The sequence below is a fragment of the Lactuca sativa genome, chromosome 6 (assembly GCF_002870075.4).
Source record: "Lactuca sativa cultivar Salinas chromosome 6, Lsat_Salinas_v11, whole genome shotgun sequence".
NCBI classification, from domain to species: domain Eukaryota; kingdom Viridiplantae; phylum Streptophyta; class Magnoliopsida; order Asterales; family Asteraceae; genus Lactuca; species Lactuca sativa.
In genome coordinates this window covers 145,747,430-145,767,564 of record NC_056628.2, presented here as the reverse complement: position 1 = coordinate 145,767,564, position 20,135 = coordinate 145,747,430, and the positions used below count along the sequence as shown (strand labels likewise).

Sequence of the window (20,135 nt, the reverse complement as noted above, 5' to 3'; positions counted from 1 at the left end):
GCGGCCTCTCGTCCTGAATCAGCAACTATTCCCCACCTGGGGTCCTGACACGTATCACTTGGGGTGAGACATGTATTGTAGAAGGGATAGTGAGGACGGTGGGGGTGGGTGGCTGGTGTTAATTTTTATTTTTTTGTTTTTTAATATTAAAGTAATATTACAATTAAAAAAAATAAAAATAAATAAATTATAAAGGCATAAAAAATAATTTCAGATCTATAATGACAAAAATCAATAAAAGGATCTAAATTTGAATCACTAATATACTAGTAAACATTTTTTTAAGCAAAATTATATAATAATAGCAAATTACAAAATGAGATAGGAGAGACACTAGACTCTAGAGAACATATGTGTAAAAAGAGTATAGACACCCATCCATTGAGATTCGCCACGAAACTAACACGGGTGACCTTGTTAGTTGTTATAGAGTTTGACACACCCAAATGTTACAAGCATTAAAACCAAGCTTTATCTGCACATCGTTTTGGCCCATGCGCAGCTATCTCTTTTATTTTTAAATAAAAAAGATCAATGAAATCATCATAACTACGTTCTTATCTTATTTCATGGAAGAGGACGATTGAGATCGGTATCGATACACGTTTCCATTGAAAAGGGTAACAAATTAAGAAAGAGACAGAAGGAAGAGGGGACCAAATTTTGGACTTTCTGTTTGTTGCTTTCTTCCATGGGCGAATGTTGGAACCATAGGAAGCAACTAAATTCTCTCTTCTATAAACCCTTTTGATTTCTTCGGGACGACAGACAAACCCCATCGGAATCTGGGTTTTGTATTTTCTTGAAAAATGAGGAATGATAGTAATAGAACCAGTGGCGCCGCCGGTGGCGGTGGCGGTGGTGGTGGTGGTGGTGGTTGTGGCGGTGCGGTGTCGCCATTAGAGTGTGATGTTGGGTTGGGTTTGAACAGCGAACCGTCTTATCCTTGTAAAAAGATGAGCTTGATAAACATAAACCAGTATCGTCATCACGATTTTGGTGGTGTTTATGGTAACAATGGCAGCCAACAGTTCGTCCACCAGGGTAATCCCACTAACCAACTTGCATCTGGGATTTCTTTCAAATCGATTACAGGTTCTTAAATTAAAAAACTTTTTCTTGATATTGCTTGTGAATTTGTGATATCCTTTACATTGCATACACTTTGTTACAGATGGAGTTGTCGGAGCTTCTGGGAAAGTGCTTTTTACAGCGACACAGTGGCAAGAGCTCGAGAGGCAGACACTAATCTACAAGTACATAATGGCTTCCATTCCTATTCCTCCGCAGCTCCTCCTACCTTCATCCACTCAGTCCAACAGTACATTTTCTTTCTTTCTCTTACATAATAGTAACTCATTCCTTATGCACTCCAACTGTTTGTTTAAATGCTCAGAATAAAAAAAAAAGTTAAAAACTACGATTTGGGATTATTAATAGGGACGAGTACGGGAATAAGATTCTCAAACGGGTCGGATCCAGAGCCATGGAGGTGTAGAAGAACAGATGGAAAAAAATGGAGGTGTGCAAAGGATGTGGGTCCCAACCAGAAGTACTGCGAACGCCATGCCCACAAGACCAGATCACGTTCAAGAAAGCCTGTGGATACAACTCATAATCCCACTGCAACTTCATCAAATCAGCAAACCAGGTGAGTTTTATACTTTAATTACAAGTATAAAATAAAATAATATGAAATGGGTTTTCTCTTGTTTGTTTTGATTTTGGTGTACATTTTATGAAGGTGTCATGAATGGTTTATAAAGAGTAGTGAGACACCCTTGTCTCAATCTAAAATGGATGATTGTTCACTTAGTTTATCAATGCAATCTAGTGGGAATGTGAATGGAAATGGAGTTGAGTTTGGGGATCAAGAGAGTTTTCAAATGGCTTTTAGAATGTTGGAGGGTGAGGGAGGAGAGTGTGGGGATGGGTTTAGATCAAACCACCAATGGCTGAACCAGGCGGCTTGGGAGGGTTCGAACCAGGGTTCGAACCCTTCGATGCCTGGTGGGCCATTGGGTGAAGCCTTGTGTCTAGGAATGAGTGGTGTGGATCATATGGGTCCAAATGTAGCATCTTCTTATGGGTCTTATGAAGGGAGTGATGATCGAAGTTGGTTTCTTTAGGTTAAACCTAATCGATGTTGGATATTTCGGAGTCCAATTTTTACGTGTTTTGTTGTTGTTGTTGTTGGGATATGTTTTGATACTTAGATTCGGATAATGTAATGGTAAATCGACTACTATGGATTAGTGTTGATATATCAAAATCAAATGACTACAAAGTGAACTCATGTTGTGCCACTAGAGATACAAATGTTGGAATTTTAAGTTATTTGTAATGGTTTTCTTATTTGATTTTATACGACTTCATGATATGATGGATACTTGTTTATATATGTGGGGAATTCAATCTTGAAAGAGGTTGAAGATATAATGCTATGACATTTTTTTGAATCATTGTCTAATGGTATATGAAATTATGATGGGGAAATTAAGCAATTGATTTTGATTGCAAAATGTTGTATGTGTATTACATCATCCATATTGGTAATGTTGTTTGTATTGTAATTATATCGCATCAATTTTTGCAATTGATTCTTACATCATGTGTTTCTAACACTTTTTAAAAAATAAACTCCATTAACACATCAAAAAAAAATATTATTATTTGATCATTATTGTGTCTCTTGCAAATACCAAGAAAGATTCAATTGAAATCGACCTCATAGATCCCTTTGAAATGGTAAAAGCCTTGCAAAGAAATACTATATGGGTCCATCTTAATTAGCCTTATATACTTATTTTGGTGGTGAACGTATGTATTTGTATCTGTCTTACCTTATATACGACTCAATCTCTGTGTCATAGACAATTTCAGTGTGTATGACTCAATCTCTGTGTCTATGTCTATGGTGTGTCTCTATTTGTCTCCATGTCTTCGTGTTTGTCTGTGTGTTTGTGTTTGTGGCAACCGGTAGGGGTGTTTGTTTGGATGGATCAGTTTTATTCAATCAAGTGAATCCGAATTGATTTTGACTTTAAAAAATATGGATCCGAATGGTCCAAACTAAATTCAAATCCGATCGATCCGATCCAATCCATTTACAATTCGATTAGATCGGTTTTTATAGTTCGGTTTTCAAAAACCAAAACATTTTAAAACGACATATAAGTATAATATTACTCAATTTTACACAGGAAACAAAAACAAATTATTTAGTTGTGATTTGAAATTTATAAACAACTACTAATAACTAATAAGGTATATTATAGTTAAATATTTTATAGATAGAAAACTTTTGAGATAAAATGCATATTAATGTTTTTTTATCGGGTGAAACGTTTAGAACCTATTTGAAAAAATAAATTATAAAATTAATAAATAACTATAGATATATATTAAAAATAAATAAGTAATAAATGTTTATTCGGTTTTTTTGGATTATTCGGTTCTTATTTTATAAATCAATCCAAAATCCAAAATAATAATTCGCTTTTGTTGAAAACCAATCCAAAATCCGAATATCCAAACCAAATAAACCAATCCAAAATGTCCAACTTGATAATTCGGTTTATCCAAATAGTGAACAAGTCTAGCAACCAGAAGGAGTATAGATGGACTGTGGTGGAAATCACCTCATCGCCCGTTATAAAACGGGTGAATTCCATTTAAGCTTTAAGCTCCACATTCGTTTGCTTTATCTTGGTGTGTGGTCGACGCCCATCTTGAAATTTAATGTTACGGTATATTCCATTTGATACAAAAATAATAATAACGTTTACAAAATGAACCTATGTCACATTGATAATCCTAAGTATGTCCTCATATAAGTCTTTTCAATGGTGTCCATGTTCACACCATGTTCACATTCTGTGTATCATACTTCAATCTTCTTTGTACGAAACTACGAATCAATGTCGGTAAAAAGAAAATGCCTCCAATATCTATACCTAACAATTTATTCATTAAAAAAGTTAAGTATTTAAAATAATATATATACTAAAAAATTTACAATATAATTTTAAACATACCTTAAAAGGAAACATCAATTCCTAGACATTTGTGCATCTACTCGTAAGTGCCTTGACCATAAAAAAGTTAAGTATTTTAGTGGTTTGCCAAATTATTATTTAGAAGGTGTAGTTTATAGCTTATTAGCTTATAATGGTAAGAGAAAGTAGTTTTTGTAAAAATGTTTGGATTAAAAATAAACAGTAAGCTCTATGCAAGGGGGGATGCTTACTAAAATTAGTTTATCCCCACCGTAATAAGCTGATTTTTAGTGTTCTCTATCCAAACACTTAAACTTAGCTTATAACGGTAGGAATAGTGTTGTAAAACTCGCCGAGTTGGCCGATTACTCCTCCGAATACTTGCTACTCGGCCTTTTGCCGAGGTGAATTACAGAATCCCGAGTACTCCCCGTTCGGCCCCTTACTAAACTGAGCAATGTTGTAAAACTCGGTCAACTCGGTGATTAAAATGTATAATATACTTAATAATTTATTATTTAACATACACACATGTGATTATGACTATATATATATCTTAAATTTTCAGTAATTATTCACGAAGTGAGACCATTATTTGTTTTTTTTTAGTTTTTGTGTATTCACATGTATCTAATTTTGTTATATATTTCAATCAACTTATGATTTTGACATATATAATTTCCCTAAAAATATTACTACATGAACTACCAAATCCGAGTACTCCTGAGTACTCCCGAGTACTTGCTACTCGATAGTCGGCCGAGCAGGTACCGAGTAACGAGTTCTACAACCTTGGGTATGAATAAACGAAAAGTTAAAAACACACTCTTTTTTTATGTCCAAACACCCTCTCAATATATATATTTTTATGTTTTGACAAAACATTTATGCATAAGTGTATGACCATAAAAAATTGCCCAGGAAAGCCTGTTGCATATGAAATAAATTATTAATAACAACATTTATTAAATAAAATAATTAAAAAAATTTAAACTTTCATACATGTTCCACTCCTTTAAGTCATCGATTAGTGAAAAACCATTGACATGTTATAATGTTGGGTTTCTTTTCTCGTCAAAAAAAAAATCCATCATATCTAATCTTAATAAAAGACTCCTATACTAGCCATGTGTCTTCTTTTAAGCATTCTTTTCTGCCACGTGTAGCTTTTCTACACCCTCGCTTTTGTGTTTTCCCGCTCAAGCATGTCCTTTAGAATCAGTTTCTTATTTTGTATTTACTATCAATCCCATAAAATTAGCAATCAAGATGAACCTAATCACTATAATCACGCCAAATTACCAGAGATACATGTATATGAGTCAACTTCTTCACCTGATTGTAGATTCAAAGTTTGAAAACCCTAAAAACGATACTCACTATCTTCAAGAAATCTTCTTATGATTGTCGTGTCTGTGTTATCTATCGAAGCTTCTCTGTCTCACACACTGTATCTTCTTGCTTCTCTCTGAGAACTAAAAATGGTTGAATGGTTAAAAAAAATTGTTGATAAAATGAGACCATTTGCTTATTCTACAATTTTTATGACGGAATTGCAAAGAGCAGAACATGTTTGAAGCTTCTGTCATTTTTATTAATGTATGGTAATTATTCTTGATGTAGAAACACCCCAACGAATGGTGGATTTTTTAACTTCAGTTCTTTTAAGGTTAACAATCAACATCTAGAATTCCCCCTGATTCATGTTCTTCCATTCTTTAGATATATGAAGCTTTTTCGGAAATTTCTTAATTCAGTCTTTATCGTTTATTTTGTATGATTATTTAGTTTTATCTACGTCTATTGAATATATTTGTTATTTTTTATTTCATTGTTTTTACCGTAGGTCTTTAGCTATGGAGTTCTGTCCATGTGCCTACCAGGTGTTTGTGAAAATTCCTTAATGAAGTCAACGATATCCTACTTGATAAATTCCTTATTAATACAGGTAACACCTACAAAGTTTTCTATAATCTCAAGGTTTTTCACACAAAAACAAATCTTTCTCTACTTCTGAACCCCTAATTGAAAGAAACGTTGTTTTTTTTATGCGTATAGAGGAGTTTGACTTTATTTTATTAACTTCTTGATAAATTTGTTGTTTCTATTTTAGGGTATGACAAATGTTTGTAGATGTTTGTTTGTGTTTGATATTTTGCAATGTAGGTGCATGATGAGTGAAAGATGAGGAGACACAACTTTTAATGAATATGAATACAGTTGAGAGATAGCCTTGTCAAAGGCTATTTCATAGAAATATCATTTTTGAAGGCTCTTGGACAAACGTCATTTAGGTATGTTTCTTGACCAATAATGTCTATTTATTTTGGGGACAGTGAGGAAAGAATATTGATGCAATTTAATTCTTTCTAGAACATTGACTATTCTCTTTTGTTGGTTATTATTTTAAAATCATTTTACTTATATAGAAGTTTATCTTATATCGCCATTGTAATTAAAAAAAATAACCTGCTACAAGTAAAATGGTGAAACACATTTGCAAATTCAGATGTTTCTTTAACCCTTGGAAGCTTGAGGTGGTATAACATAAGGCTCCAGGTGGTATATTATCTAATAATTAGATATACTCTTATAAGTTTATTGAGAGTGATGTTGATAGATTAAGTGCCTCTTCCTTTGTTTTTTTTTGTTTCACAAATACAACATAAAGACCCATCCCCTTTCTCATCATATTGTATGTGTATATTTAATCTTTTATTTGTATTATTGAAGGTTTAAGAGACACTGGAACTAGAGGGGAGGAACAGGTATCATATAATTTCATTATTTTTTATCGAAAGTTTTTAAGTCATGTCACAAGCAAAGAGAGTCGGGTTTTTTCTTTTTAATTTTTGCAAAATCTAAGGTTGAACTTGGCATTATGGAAGCTTGGGAGTGTATAGAGGGCCGTTGTGCCTGTGATACATTACAATGGCCAGTCACAACCATGGTTACATTGCGAACTACTCCAATGAATTTGGTCAAAATATATGACTTCCTTTCTGTTATAATAAGAAATAGTAGTTTACTTTGAACAATCAATTGATTTTGAAAAAAAAAACAAATTTAAAAAAATTTCAGTTTTAATTAAACATGGTAAAAGTTAGAAAGAAAAGGACCTTCAGGTCGCTTTTTTTCATGTCTACGGTTAGCGACCTTGCTTTCATGCTTCTGATGGCCAAAATGTTTTCATGCAGCTACCCGCAAGTATATGGAAGCAGAGAAAGCCATTTGTTTGATGGAGAACAAAAGGGTATATCTGCATCATCATCATCATCATGTGCTCATTATAACATATTACTCTCTGCATATGAAAATGCAGGTTTGGTGGGGGTGGGGGGGGATGCTTAGACTGTACCTGGAATCCTGGACTATGAATATGTGGAAAATGACATTTCTTTCTTAGAAAGTCTTAGCATTAGTGGTAGTGTTAAACCAGGCAAGTTCATCATGAGTGCAGCTGTGCATTTGTACATGTCAGTAGGGTTGGTAGTAAAGGGTGAAGTTGTTTTGAGTTGCATGAATAGTTTGGGCATCCCTTTTCTCAAGAGTCTTTAAATCGGATCCAAGACAAAACATGCCTATTTATTGATTGGTTGATGAAATATGTTTGTTTTTTTGAATTTGTAATTGTAAAATATAAAATATTATACTTTATTTAAGTATTACAAATTATTTGCCTTTAAAAATTAGGCATGGAACTTGCTGATTAGAGACTTATCATCCTTTTTAATAACAAATGTCAATAAAGGGATCATTTTTACATCAAAATGTTAATCAGTAGGAGATAAGGTGTTTGGCAGATCTAAAGATGTCACTTATGTGGTGCCAAAATGAGAGTTTAACAAGTTCATATTTAATTAAATGCAAATTTTACAAAAAGTGCTTGATTGTGATTTTATTATTATACTATACATTTTACACCAAATTATATGAGTCCATTTGAATTTAAATGGTTAAGTTATCCTGTACATAGTAAAATTGCTAGGAGTTGATATGTCATATTATTTTTTTTTCTTTGAATTCGAGTTGTGACCGATTTGGAAAACAAATGTAAGGATGGATTTGGAAACTATGTACATGTACCTTTGTTGGATTACCTTTTGTTTTAGGATTTTTAGAACAAGGATAGGGTACTACTATGTATGATTATGGTTGTTATCTTAAGTATATCAAATTTAATGATCGATCATTTGATTTCTCATTAGAATGTCAATTTACAATCTGAATAGTATTCCTTCTTTTTAGTTTCTTAGTTTTTATTTATATACATAGATTTAAATTTTCTTGCTTCTTGTCTTCGCAAATCACTTATTATACTAGGTATTATTTTAGCTATTTTAAGTTGTCAAACCGTGGATTCCACAGGTTATAACCTAGTAGGATATGAAGCAAAGAAGCGTTATCCTCATCTTATATGTAATGGAAAGCGTCGTTAGATAAAATGTTATACAAGTAATCTAATTGCAACTATGCCTTCAAACATGCCATAACAATGACGATGACAAAATGATCATAAATTATTTCTTAAGGCTAGGAACACGCCTGAATCAGAATCTAGCGACAAGACAAAATGATAGAGAGTAACCTCTTATTGAAAATATCATCCTCTATGTACGATTAACCCTTCATATGGAAGGACCTTGTGTAGCATTAACACATGAACGAATAACATGTCCCCTAACGTTGACCGTATATCGAGCCAAAGTTCGAAACATATGATCTCAAATAGTGCTTGTCACACCCCAAAACCATGAACGGCGGAAGCGTTCTGGGGCGGAGGACGTCATGTACAGTATCACAACAATGAAAAGTAGTAAACAAGCAACAACATCATCCATTTCATTAATAATATAATTTTAATACAAGTGTTCTGTCAAATTATAATAGACACTAAAGTATAATCCAAATGAAAGATGAGTCTTGAACGAGCTCCATCTTCTCTAAACCTTGCATCGGTACCTGTCTACTGTTGACCAGAGGATACAAGTTATTTTGAAAGAGAGTATCAGCTTTAAAGCTGGTGAGATCATAAGTATTTTAGTGTCTTAATTTGTATGTAAGTATTTGTATGACATGTAATGAAAGACTTGAAAATGTTTTGAAAGAAAGTTCGTGTAAGTATGAAAATGTTTGTAAAACAATTGTAAACGTTTGAAAACCCTAGAAATCCCTATGATTCCTACTAGTATAAAAGGGAGTCTTCTACCAAGACCTAACTGTTCTAAATGTAGTCTTCTACCAAGACTTAACTGTGCTACTATTATTATTATTATCATGAGAATTTGTATCCTTTGGTACTAGGATACTCAAATAATTCACCTCATCGGTTATGTCAATGAGTCACAAGATAGAGGTAATAATATAAATAACCTAAGTGTTATCCTTTTGTACTAGGATAACTAACAGTGTCAACTGAAGACATTCGTAGATGTACATTTACCTCTGTTGCTAACAGCTGGGTGTAGGAATAGTTAGTCCCTTAAAGTATACCTGTAACGGTATCAACCGTTAACATCCGTGGATGCACTTTTACCTTTGTAGCTAACAGAGATTCTAGGAATGGTTAATCCCGCAAAGTATCCTTTCGTACTAGGATATTAAATCCAATCTATCTCGTCGATTATGTGATTGTATCACAAAGTGAAGATAAGAATGAGGATTATATAACAGAATCTATACATATAAAATATACTAGTAACTCATCATATGTTGTCTATGTAAACGTACTCATGTAAGCGTATATATGTAAACGTAATCATGTAAATGTACTCATGTAGATGTATCTATGTAAACGTACTCATGTAAGCGTATATATGTAAACGTAATCATGTAAATGTACTCATGTAGATGTATCTATGTATATGTACTCATGTAATCATATATATGTAAACGTATTCATGTAAATGTACTCATGTAGATGTACTCATGTAGATGTATCTATGTATATGTACTCATGTAAGCATATATATGTAAACGTATTCATGTAAATGTACTCATGTAGATATATCTATGTAATAGAATAGTAATGTACTGTGTGTACTAGCTGTAATGTGTGTTCTCTCTTTATCTAGCAAGTATTGACTCATGAATGAACTGACTCATTGTATGATATTGCGTTCTAGTAATAGTTCTAGTATCTTCCTAAACTACCCAAATGGTAGCTTACTAGTAATGTAACTTGTACGTATGAACATGGAAGTATACCCTTGCTACCCAAGGGTATTGAATGAACTGGGAGAACCTTTATGACCATATATGTACACATAATATATAACTAATATTTAAACAACCTTCGGACGGATACCCGATGTCCTACCAAACCACATCTCAACGGCGAAAAGGAAATAGAGTGGACAGGCCTTCCTAAGCCTTTTAAACATTTCTTATATAACTATATGTACATAGGCATGCAATTGATAATATAAAAGCATAAAATAAGTTTTGTAACACCTTAAAACATAATTATTATCTAAGAAAAGATCGACTTGTTGTCAATCTATAAAACAGGTTGAAAGCATGGGTTTGATAAAACAGTTTAAGTATAAAGAAAAATTTGGTGGAAACACAATTGTAAATGAGTTTGAAATGAAACATACAGTTTAAAATAAGGAGTTTTAAACATATAAAACGTTTATGAAAATCATTTGAAGAAATCCGTTTGGTATAACGGCTAATCAGTAGTAAATCATTTGAATGCTGCTTATTAATCACATGTGACTGATATAATAACTAGCATGATTTCTACTTGTATCCCCCCTATAAAACATTTAAAAACATTTAAAACATTGATTAAGGGGTATGAACTTACCTGTTGCGAGTGGATCGGAAGGAAGTGTCGGATAAGTGCTTGGTGTCAAGTGAAGACTTAGACACACACAAAGATCCTAATAACATATAAAGACATATGTATATAAACAATTAGTGATTATAAAAATTATTAAACATGTAAAAACATCCTAATGTGAGGAAAACACTTTGGTAAAATTGTTAGGAGGCTATCAGGTTGTAACGAAGGAGTGCAAGGCCTCATACGGGAGTTTATGGTCCAATGACCATGTTTGTTGGAGTTTACGGCCCAGGGGAGTAAACTCCTGGCCTTAAACTCTCATTTGGTCACCAAAAGAGGCTTAAAACTCTAAGGGTTCAAGTGGTTAAGTGCTCCAAAGCTTAAACAAGTGTTTGGGTGAGTTTAAGGTCATAAAATGACCCTAACTTGTGTTTACGGTTTTTGAACCATGTTCTTGGGAGTTTACTACCGTAAAATCATGGTGACCCATCCATTTCGTGAATTGAGGTCCTTAGGTCGATGGTGTAAGGTTCTAGGCTACTAGTCAAGGCTTAAAAGGGTGTTTAGGGCATTAAAACACACTTTGGGGGAGTTTACGGTTTTGGGAGATTCCCAAACCGTAAACCCATATTCCAGGGGGTTTTATGGTGCTTTTCTCGAGCTAAACACATCAAGGAAGGATTTAGACATGTTTCCTAAGCTTGTGAAGGGACTAGGGCCAATTATGCACACTTTTGGGGTGTTTACGGTTTTGGGAAATCCCCAAACCGTAAACATATATACAAGGGGTCTTAAGGTGTTTTTCATGTGCCGAAAACATTAGGGAATGGTTCCATGCAAGTTCCTAAGCATAAGGGAAGAGTTGGGAGCACTTTGGCACCCAAAATGGAGTTTACGGTCCAAGAAGATCTTGGGCCGTGAACTCCTTCTTCTAGTGATTTTTGAGTGATTTGAAACATAACTAAACATGTAGTAAGATTTAAAACACTCTAGGGTTGAAGTAATTATAATCCGGAGCAAAATGTTGAAGATCCTTGGGAGAGAATTCGGGCTTTTCTCTAGATGAAAATGGAAAAATGAACTAAAATGGCTAAGTGTCCTTTATATAGTCCGTTGAGTTTTTTGTCCAAAAATATTATTTGAGCCGTAAACTCTAAACTCGAGGAGTTTTGAAACTTTTAAGATGCACAAAATACTCTAGGGCATCCTCTCTCCTGATATCTCCTAAAGTGCAAATCCTAAAATACTCAAACTTGCTCCAAAAAGTTTGAAACTTAGCAACAACTTTTCTGACTTCTCTTGACTTGATATGTTATACAGAATGGAAATTTCGGGTTGTCACAGTGCTTGACGTGATTCTAATAGACGAGTTAATACATGATAAAGACTCCCAAATCTTATTTGGCAACTAAACTGCTTGTTAGGATACTTGATCGGGTCATTTTGGGTTAGAGTAAAACGTTTTAAATTGTTTAAATTTATATATTTTTTTCCAAGAATGACCATACTTTGATGAATGATTAACATAAATATACATGCAAAGGAATTTGGCGGAACCTACATGCATAACGAATAAATGAAGACAAAATAATGTTGATGTAACGTCCCAACAATTACAAAGTGATTTTCGATTCATAAAATAGATTAAGCAATTAAGAGCTTAATCCTTACAGATCCTAAATTGACGATCTTAGGAGACCTATCCTAAAGGATCACTGGAAGTAATGAGTAGACAATACTACTTCGGGGATTCCATAGCAATATATGTCAATAAGGAAACCATGAGAGGGATTGAGTACTCGAATGAATACACACTCCATACTCCTGAATTGTATGATTTATTAACACCTATAGATTTCGAGTCTGCTAATGTTCCACTGGACTGTCTAGAAGAGTTTGTCGTCATCATCAATACTCTACTAGATAACCGGTCTCAGTAGTACAATAGTACAATCTTAGGCATGGTCTCTCACGGTTATTTTATCTTTGGCATGGTCTCTCACCATTATTTTATCTCTTTCTCAACCCTTTTCTACATAATATTTTCTAAATACAGTACAATACATATATGATTAAATCAAGTAAATCATGTCATTTATTGCATCTAACACATATATCAAGAACACATATAATAAGCACATTATTTTATCTCTTTCTCAACCCTTTTCTACATAATATTTTCTAAATACAATAAAATACATATATGATTAAATCAAGTAAATCATGTCATTTATTGCATCTAACTCATATATCAAGAACACATATAATAAGCACATATAACATTTAATTATCTAATACTTTGTATCTATGTGTAAGATGAACGTAACTATGCACTCACTTGTTAAAAGTGGATGACTTGAAATTAAGGCAACATTTCGCCTAACACCTTAGCTTTTCCTTTTGAAAGACCTAGATATAATTATCACTAAGTCTTGGTCTTTTTTTCATAATTTTCGCAACTGTAATAACAATAGTCTAGATTCCTTAATAATCCCAATGAATACTTATCTATAGCTAATAAGGAATAAGTAGGTAAGATCATATTTGAGGTAGGGTCCGTTTAGTATACAGAGTATACTGTTTGGAAATCCTACTTTAAACATCTCACTAAATATATCATAAAAATTACCACCCATAAGTAGATCAATCAGTATTATGACATGGAATCATTGATAAATCTTATTTATAGATTCATAATAACGATTATGATTATAAATATAAGTTACACTTAAAGTAGAATAGGTGTAGCTTAACTTACAATGTTTTTAGCGAAAAGTCAGGAAATTTTGATCTATTTATAGAAAAATAGGGGAGGCACACTGCGTTTACTGACATGATCATCTCTCCTTCTGCCACATGTTCCTATTGTAGAAAGAAAGGAAGGGACTCGATTGTGACACGTGTCACACATCTGCTGGTCCAAGTCGTTTCTTCTAGAACATCGCCATGTGTAACATCCGAATCTTAGAGGTATTTTATTTAATTAAAAATTCATGATTTTTGTAATTGCCATGACATGGTGGAGGTACCACCACAACATGGCATGGATGGAAGGATTGCGAACTTCATTTTGATCCCCATGAAATGGAAATATATTGACCACAACCTGGTGACTAGCTGATAGCAAAAACCCCAATTTTTGAGTATTTAAAGGAATGAGAGGGCTAGGGTTTGCCCACCCTCAGTCTCCATCACTCTCAAACCTCTGAAACCCTAACCCTAATCTCTTTTGGTGATTCTTGGCTCATTTCTATGCTCTTAATAGCTTGAAGAAGAAGAAGAAGGTGTTTTGGTGTGTTGGTTCAACAAAAAAGCATTATCCTCATCCTTTTGTGCATTCTCTGGACTCTTTTAAGTGTCAAAGATCCAAGCTTTTTGGTTCTAAGCTTATAGATCGATATTTCTTGTCGATTTTCTTCTTGATTGTGGAAGCTTGATTGGTGTGATTCCATAAAGTTGGCAACTTTATGATCCTTTTTAGGTTATATGTCCTAGATCTGGAGTTTCTTGGAGTCTTTTGGTGCCATGCATGAGTTGTGATTCATATCTCTAAAACCCTAACCCTAATCTCTTTTGGTGATTCTTGGCTCATTTCTATGCTCTTAATAGCTTGAAGAAGAAGAAGAAGGTGTCTTGGTGTGTTGGTTCAACAAAAAAGCATTATCCTCATCCTTTTGTGCATTCTCTGGACTCTTTTAAGTGTCAAAGATCCAAGCTTTTTGGTTCTAAGCTTATAGATCGATATTTCTTGTCGATTTTCTTCTTGATTGTGGAAGCTTGATTGGTGTGATTCCATAAAGTTGGCAACTTTATGATCCTTTTTAGGTTATATGTCCTAGATCTGGAGTTTCTTGGAGTCTTTTGGTGCCATGCATGAGTTGTGATTCATATCTCCCATATTTTAACCTAAAATGGAAGAGACATGCATTAGACATTGATGTCCATAAAGCAACCATCTTTATGATCCACTAGGTGAAGGAAAGCTTTCCGGAAAGTATGTATGAGAGTTTTTGGTGATTAAGAGCTTAATGGATAAATCATGCTTCTTGATGTCCTTAAGAATCTAGGTTTAGAGATCTTGTCTTTTTGTAACATCTTAATGGATAAAGTTGGAAATTTTATCCGTCAAGACCTTAGGAAGGATCAGATTTGGCCACTAGAGCTCTTGGGATTGGGAGAAAACAAGTTGACTGATTAAGCTGTTCAGATTCAGTTTCCACGAGGTGGCCTTTAGGATGCCACGGCATGGCGACCGATGATTAACCCGCCTGTTTTGTCTTTTCGCGACCACGACATGGGCAAAGGGAGGCCACGACGTGGAGCTTTGCTGATGATTAATTACTGCCGTTGACTTGAATGTTGACGGTTGACTTTGACATGGTTTGACTTTTGGGTAAAATTGCTAGTTTAGAAAGCGAATTAAGGTCTCATCTTGTATAATTGATTAGGTGGCATTTTGCACATGTCTCGTCTATGTGTGTGTAACGCCCGTAGGTCAGGGATAGTCAATTTAGAGACGATAATCATCAAAAATGAATTTTTGATGGAAGATTATCTAGAAGGATTAATCTTAACTAAGTTTTAGTATATGTTACAAGGATACCATACATATAAAGAACGTTGAAATCCGAGTTATAACGAAGAAGTTATGGCCTATCGAAGTTTCGCGACAGAAACGGCATGATACAGCGCGAAGTAAACAGTAAATTTATGTTAGAGCGATATTTGGCCTTAGAGATCTAAATTAAAGTCGTAGAATACGTTAAGCCGAGATCATGCATGAAAAGAACGCCCAAATATGACTTCGTATGAGGAGGTTATGATTTTCCAAAGTTTCGACTTAGCAGTATGTAGCTCGAATACTCGATTTGAGATCGAGCGGTTTTTAGCCGAAACAATCTAAACGAGAATCGAAGATCTAGTCATTAGTAGTGCAACGATAAAAAGACAGACGAAAACGGACGTCAGATGAAGAAGTTATGAATTTATAACATATATTTTTCCTGTCCCGACCTACTTAAAAAAATAATAAAAATAAATTCAAAATCAACCAACAGAGTCTAAACGAAAGTTGTAGAGCATAGTTTCACCTACGCGTGGATATAAAGAGTGGCGAAAACGGAGTTCGTATGAGGAAGATATGAATTTTTGAAATTTATTAAATAATTAAAATATATATTTAATCTTTTATTCGGATGTATACCTGAAGGAGTCATTGATCTTATCTAAAGTATGCCCAGCGTACCCCGATGCATGAACCCCTCGGACTCGAGTGCCTCGCATACGTATGCGATGACATTTTTGGTCGTGTACGCCCCGCGTAGCTCAGCATTACGCCCAACGTAATGCGAAGGTTCCAGCCCTATAAAAGGCATGCGAGGGCAGCCGATCCTTTGCTCATTTTCTCTTCTCTCTCTCCCGTTTTACCTCGTTTTTCATGCAAGAAATATCCCGAAGCCCCGGTATTAATCCCGAGCCCCGAAGCAAGTCTCGAAGCCCCGAAGATCCTGAGAAGTGCAATTCCCGAGCCGAAGCTTTGCCCGCGAGAAGCCAATTTTTGTGAAGATCTTCCAGATCTACCGAAGAATACTACTTCTACAAGCCGTAGTGCTGTCCGGTCATCTTCTGATCAAGTGAGTGTGTGGTTACTTCCTTCTAACACATAAATATAAAGTATTAGCTATGAAATACGTGTTATGTGGTATATATTATTTGTCTATTTGAGATGGGCTTGGAATTGATGTTTTTATACGGGTTTAATTGATTTAAACTGTATATGTAATTTATATCTACAAATATGTTGGGTAGAACATGGGTAGATGAAACAGTTGTTGTGTGATGAAATAAGGTGATAAGAGATAGGTGAGGATATAATGGTGATGATAATTAGGTGATGCTAGATAGGTAATGAATTACGAGTCCAGGCGATGTTGTGGCTGCGTATTCATGCGATGATAGTCTAACCCTTATTATGATTTACGAGTCCAGGCGATGTTGTGGCTGCGAAATCATGCGATGATACCCTAACCCTTACTAGACACATATTGAGGGAGTGATCCCCGAATTAGTATTGTCTATGCAATATAGGCGATGATCCTTAGGAAAAGTTCTTAGGAACAAGCATATAAGGAAATAAGATGTAAGGAGATGGGAGGTAAACATGATATAGGAGATGACCCTTAGGATAATATATCTAGGGAAGATTAAATGAAGATAATGGGGATGAGTAATTTGGTTGATTGTTTGATGATTAAATATAATAATTATATTATTGTGGGTTGAAAACCCTATACGCTCACCAGGCTCCCAAGCCTGACCCACTCAGTTTTCTTTGCATTACAGGTAATGGCACAAGGGTATAAGTTGGTGGACTTGACAAGAGAATTTGGATTATAGATCAGTAGTTATAAATAACTATTGTAAGGTCTATTTTATATTTTTTATGCTTTTGGTCTGTATCGGAACATGACATCCCGAGGTTTTATTATTTAATGAAAATACATTCTCTTTGAGGAATGTTTTTATAAATGGTTATCATATTTTGTTTTTGGGACAAATTCCGCAACTGTTTTCCTTAAAAAGGATTACTTTGATTTTAAAATAAAGCATAAACAAATCGGTCTTTTCTGGCCGTTAAATTGGGGATGTCACAGTTGGTATCAGAGCATTAGTTTAAGCGAACGAGGAATTTGTAGGATTTCTAGACTTAAACTTAGAATGCTAAGCGATGATTGTGAGATGAGTGTCTACCATATTTTAGACACGAGCACTAGTATATTTTAGGAAAGATGCCTAAAATGCTTTTATGTGCTAAATGCTATATGTTTGCCTTATATGCTATTGTTTGTTCGGATCTATGGTTTGTTGCCGACCGGATCCGGAAACCTTATGTGTTTAGGATTCTAAGCGTACGACTACGATATTAGAACTAGCATGTAAACATTTCGGAGTGATAAGGATGATTTGAACGTCTATCGAAATAGAGATCTAAACTCACCTAATTCGGTGTATAGATCAAGAATGGTAAGAACCAAAAATGGCGTTGAAAACGCAGATGAAAACAGGAATCAACCACCAGTGATTGAGCAAATACCTGTTGTAGCTGCAGCACCTAAGCCAATGACGATGGTTGGTGTACAAGCAATGATGCAGTCGATGTTGGATCGTCAAATGGAGGAGACCAGACGGTTGCTTCGACAGAATCATGAAGAACTGTCAATTCAAGTGGAAGAGCCCAAAGTAAATGGAGGGCATTCAGAAGGAGGGAACTAAAGTGGGACCGTTGGTCAAGCAAACCCACCAATAGTTCGCCGAAACAACCAGGATGGAGGAAATGACGGACGTGGATGCAAGTACAAGGATTTGAAGGCATCCAAACCACCATGTCTTTCTGGGAGCCCGACACCGGTGCAAGTCATGGACTGGATATCTGAGATGGAGACAATGTTTGAAATTTGCGAGTGTAGCAATAGACAGAAGACCGCTCTTGCAATTCCTCTGTTAAAATCTGGAGTACTGAGCTGGTGGAAGTCACTGGCCGGTTCGATGCCCAAGGGGGAAGCTAGCAAGATGCCATGGGAAGAGTTCGTGGTGCAACTAAAAATGCAATACTGCTCTGAGCAGGATCTTCTAGAAATACACAATGAGTTCCAGAATCTGAAGAAGGGAAAATTGTGCGTCACTGAAGCTTTACGGAGAAGATGAAGCTTATTCCATACCTAATTCCGACTGAACTTTCCAAGGTCAACAAGTTTGCCAATGGATTACTAGCGGACTTTGGTTCGATAGTCAAGTAAGCAACCACTCTGAAAGCCACCATCTGGGCAACCAAAAATGTTAAGACCCAAATAAAAGAAAAGGGTCTAGAGAGAGCTGAAGTTGGAGGGAAAAGGAAACATGAGGGATCTTTAATGATCGACAAAGAAACCAAACTCTCAAAATCGGGAGGAAGAGATGAAACCAAGTGGTGTGAAAAGTGCAAGAAGAAGCACTTCGGAAGATGCGATGGAGAAGTGACCTGCTATAAGTGTGGTAGGACCGGTCACTATTCCAGAGATTGTACGTTCGACAATAGGAAGTGTTACGAATGTGGATATGGTGGTCATATTTCGAAGAACTGCCCAAAGAAGGACAAAGCTGCAAAGAAAAACATACCGCCACAGTCAAGGGCATTCCACATGATCCTCGACGAAGCGAATCAAGGATGATGATTTTATATCCAAGGATCAAGTTATGAAGTAGCAGTGCGAATAGTAACTTATGATGTAGCCTATTAGAGGAATATTATATGGTGAACTTGAAATTTTGTGTAATCATTTCAAGATTTAATATAAACCCTGGTTTTGTTATATGATGTGATTGTGTGATTTTGTATGGTGACTTGGTTGACTGAGGGACAATACTTGGGACGAGTATGAGTAGGTGTGAATAGTAGTAGAGATCTATACTACTGGAAGCACAGGACTCATGCCTGGATTAGGGAAAGTCACAAGGTTACCAAAAAGCTTGTAATTGAGTTCGTTTTTATTCAAGTATGTCGTTACCATTGTTTCAGTAATGACTAAAAAATATGATTGATATTCTGACCCTAGCGGTCATATCAAATGGAGTCTGAATACGATGAGTTTGTTACGTGGTTCATAGAACCAAGTTCGATGTAATATCAGACTTAAGTCGGAAGATTGGAATCATTTTACAAGCCCTATTTGTTTGATGATTCCGGGACGTAATCTTCCTAAGGGGGAGATAATTGTAACGACCGTAGATCAGGGCTAGTCAATTTAGAGACAATAAGCATCAAAAATTACTTTTTGATGGAAGATTATCTATAAGGATTAATCTTAACTAAGTTGTAGTATATGTTACAAGGATTCCGTACATATAAAGAACGCCGAAATCCGAGTTATAACGAAGAAGTTATGACTTGTCGAAGTTTCGTGACAGAACCGACACGACACATCGTGATGTAAATAGTGAATTTACGTTAGAGCAATATTTGGCCTTAGCGATCTAAATGAAAGGCGTGGAATACGTTAAACCGAGAGCGTGCATGAAAAGAACACCCAAATCTGACTTCGTATGAGGAAGTTATGATTTTCCGAAGTTTCGACTTAGTAGTATGTAGCCCGAATACTCGATTTGAGATCGAACGGTTTTTAGCCGAAACAATCTAAACGAGAATCAAAGATCTCGTCATTAGTAGTGCAACGATAAAAAGACAGACAAAAATGGACATCAGATGAAGAAGTTATGAATTTATAACGAAGATTTCCTGTCCCGGCCTACTAAAAATAAATAATAAAATGAAGTCAAAACCAGCCAATGGAGTCTAAACGAAAGTTGTAGAG

The 20,135-nt window shown here is 35.1% G+C and overlaps 1 protein-coding gene across 2 annotated transcripts; it reads left to right on the top strand.

Moving 5' to 3' along the window:
* The first annotated feature begins 309 nt into the window (after positions 1-309).
* On the top strand, positions 310-2,292 carry LOC111890528 (growth-regulating factor 11). Of its 2 annotated transcripts, none has more exons than XM_023886633.3 (4): positions 310-1,044; positions 1,175-1,321; positions 1,441-1,651; positions 1,745-2,292. In XM_023886633.3, exons 1-4 carry the CDS (start codon positions 810-812, stop codon positions 2,127-2,129), a joined length of 978 nt encoding a protein of 325 aa, XP_023742401.1. In that variant the 5' UTR covers positions 310-809; the 3' UTR covers positions 2,130-2,292. The 2 variants fall into 2 exon arrangements, with proteins under 2 accessions (XP_023742401.1, XP_023742400.1); XM_023886632.3 differs by having other exon boundaries at positions 315-1,095.
* The last annotated feature ends 17,843 nt before the right edge of the window (positions 2,293-20,135 follow it).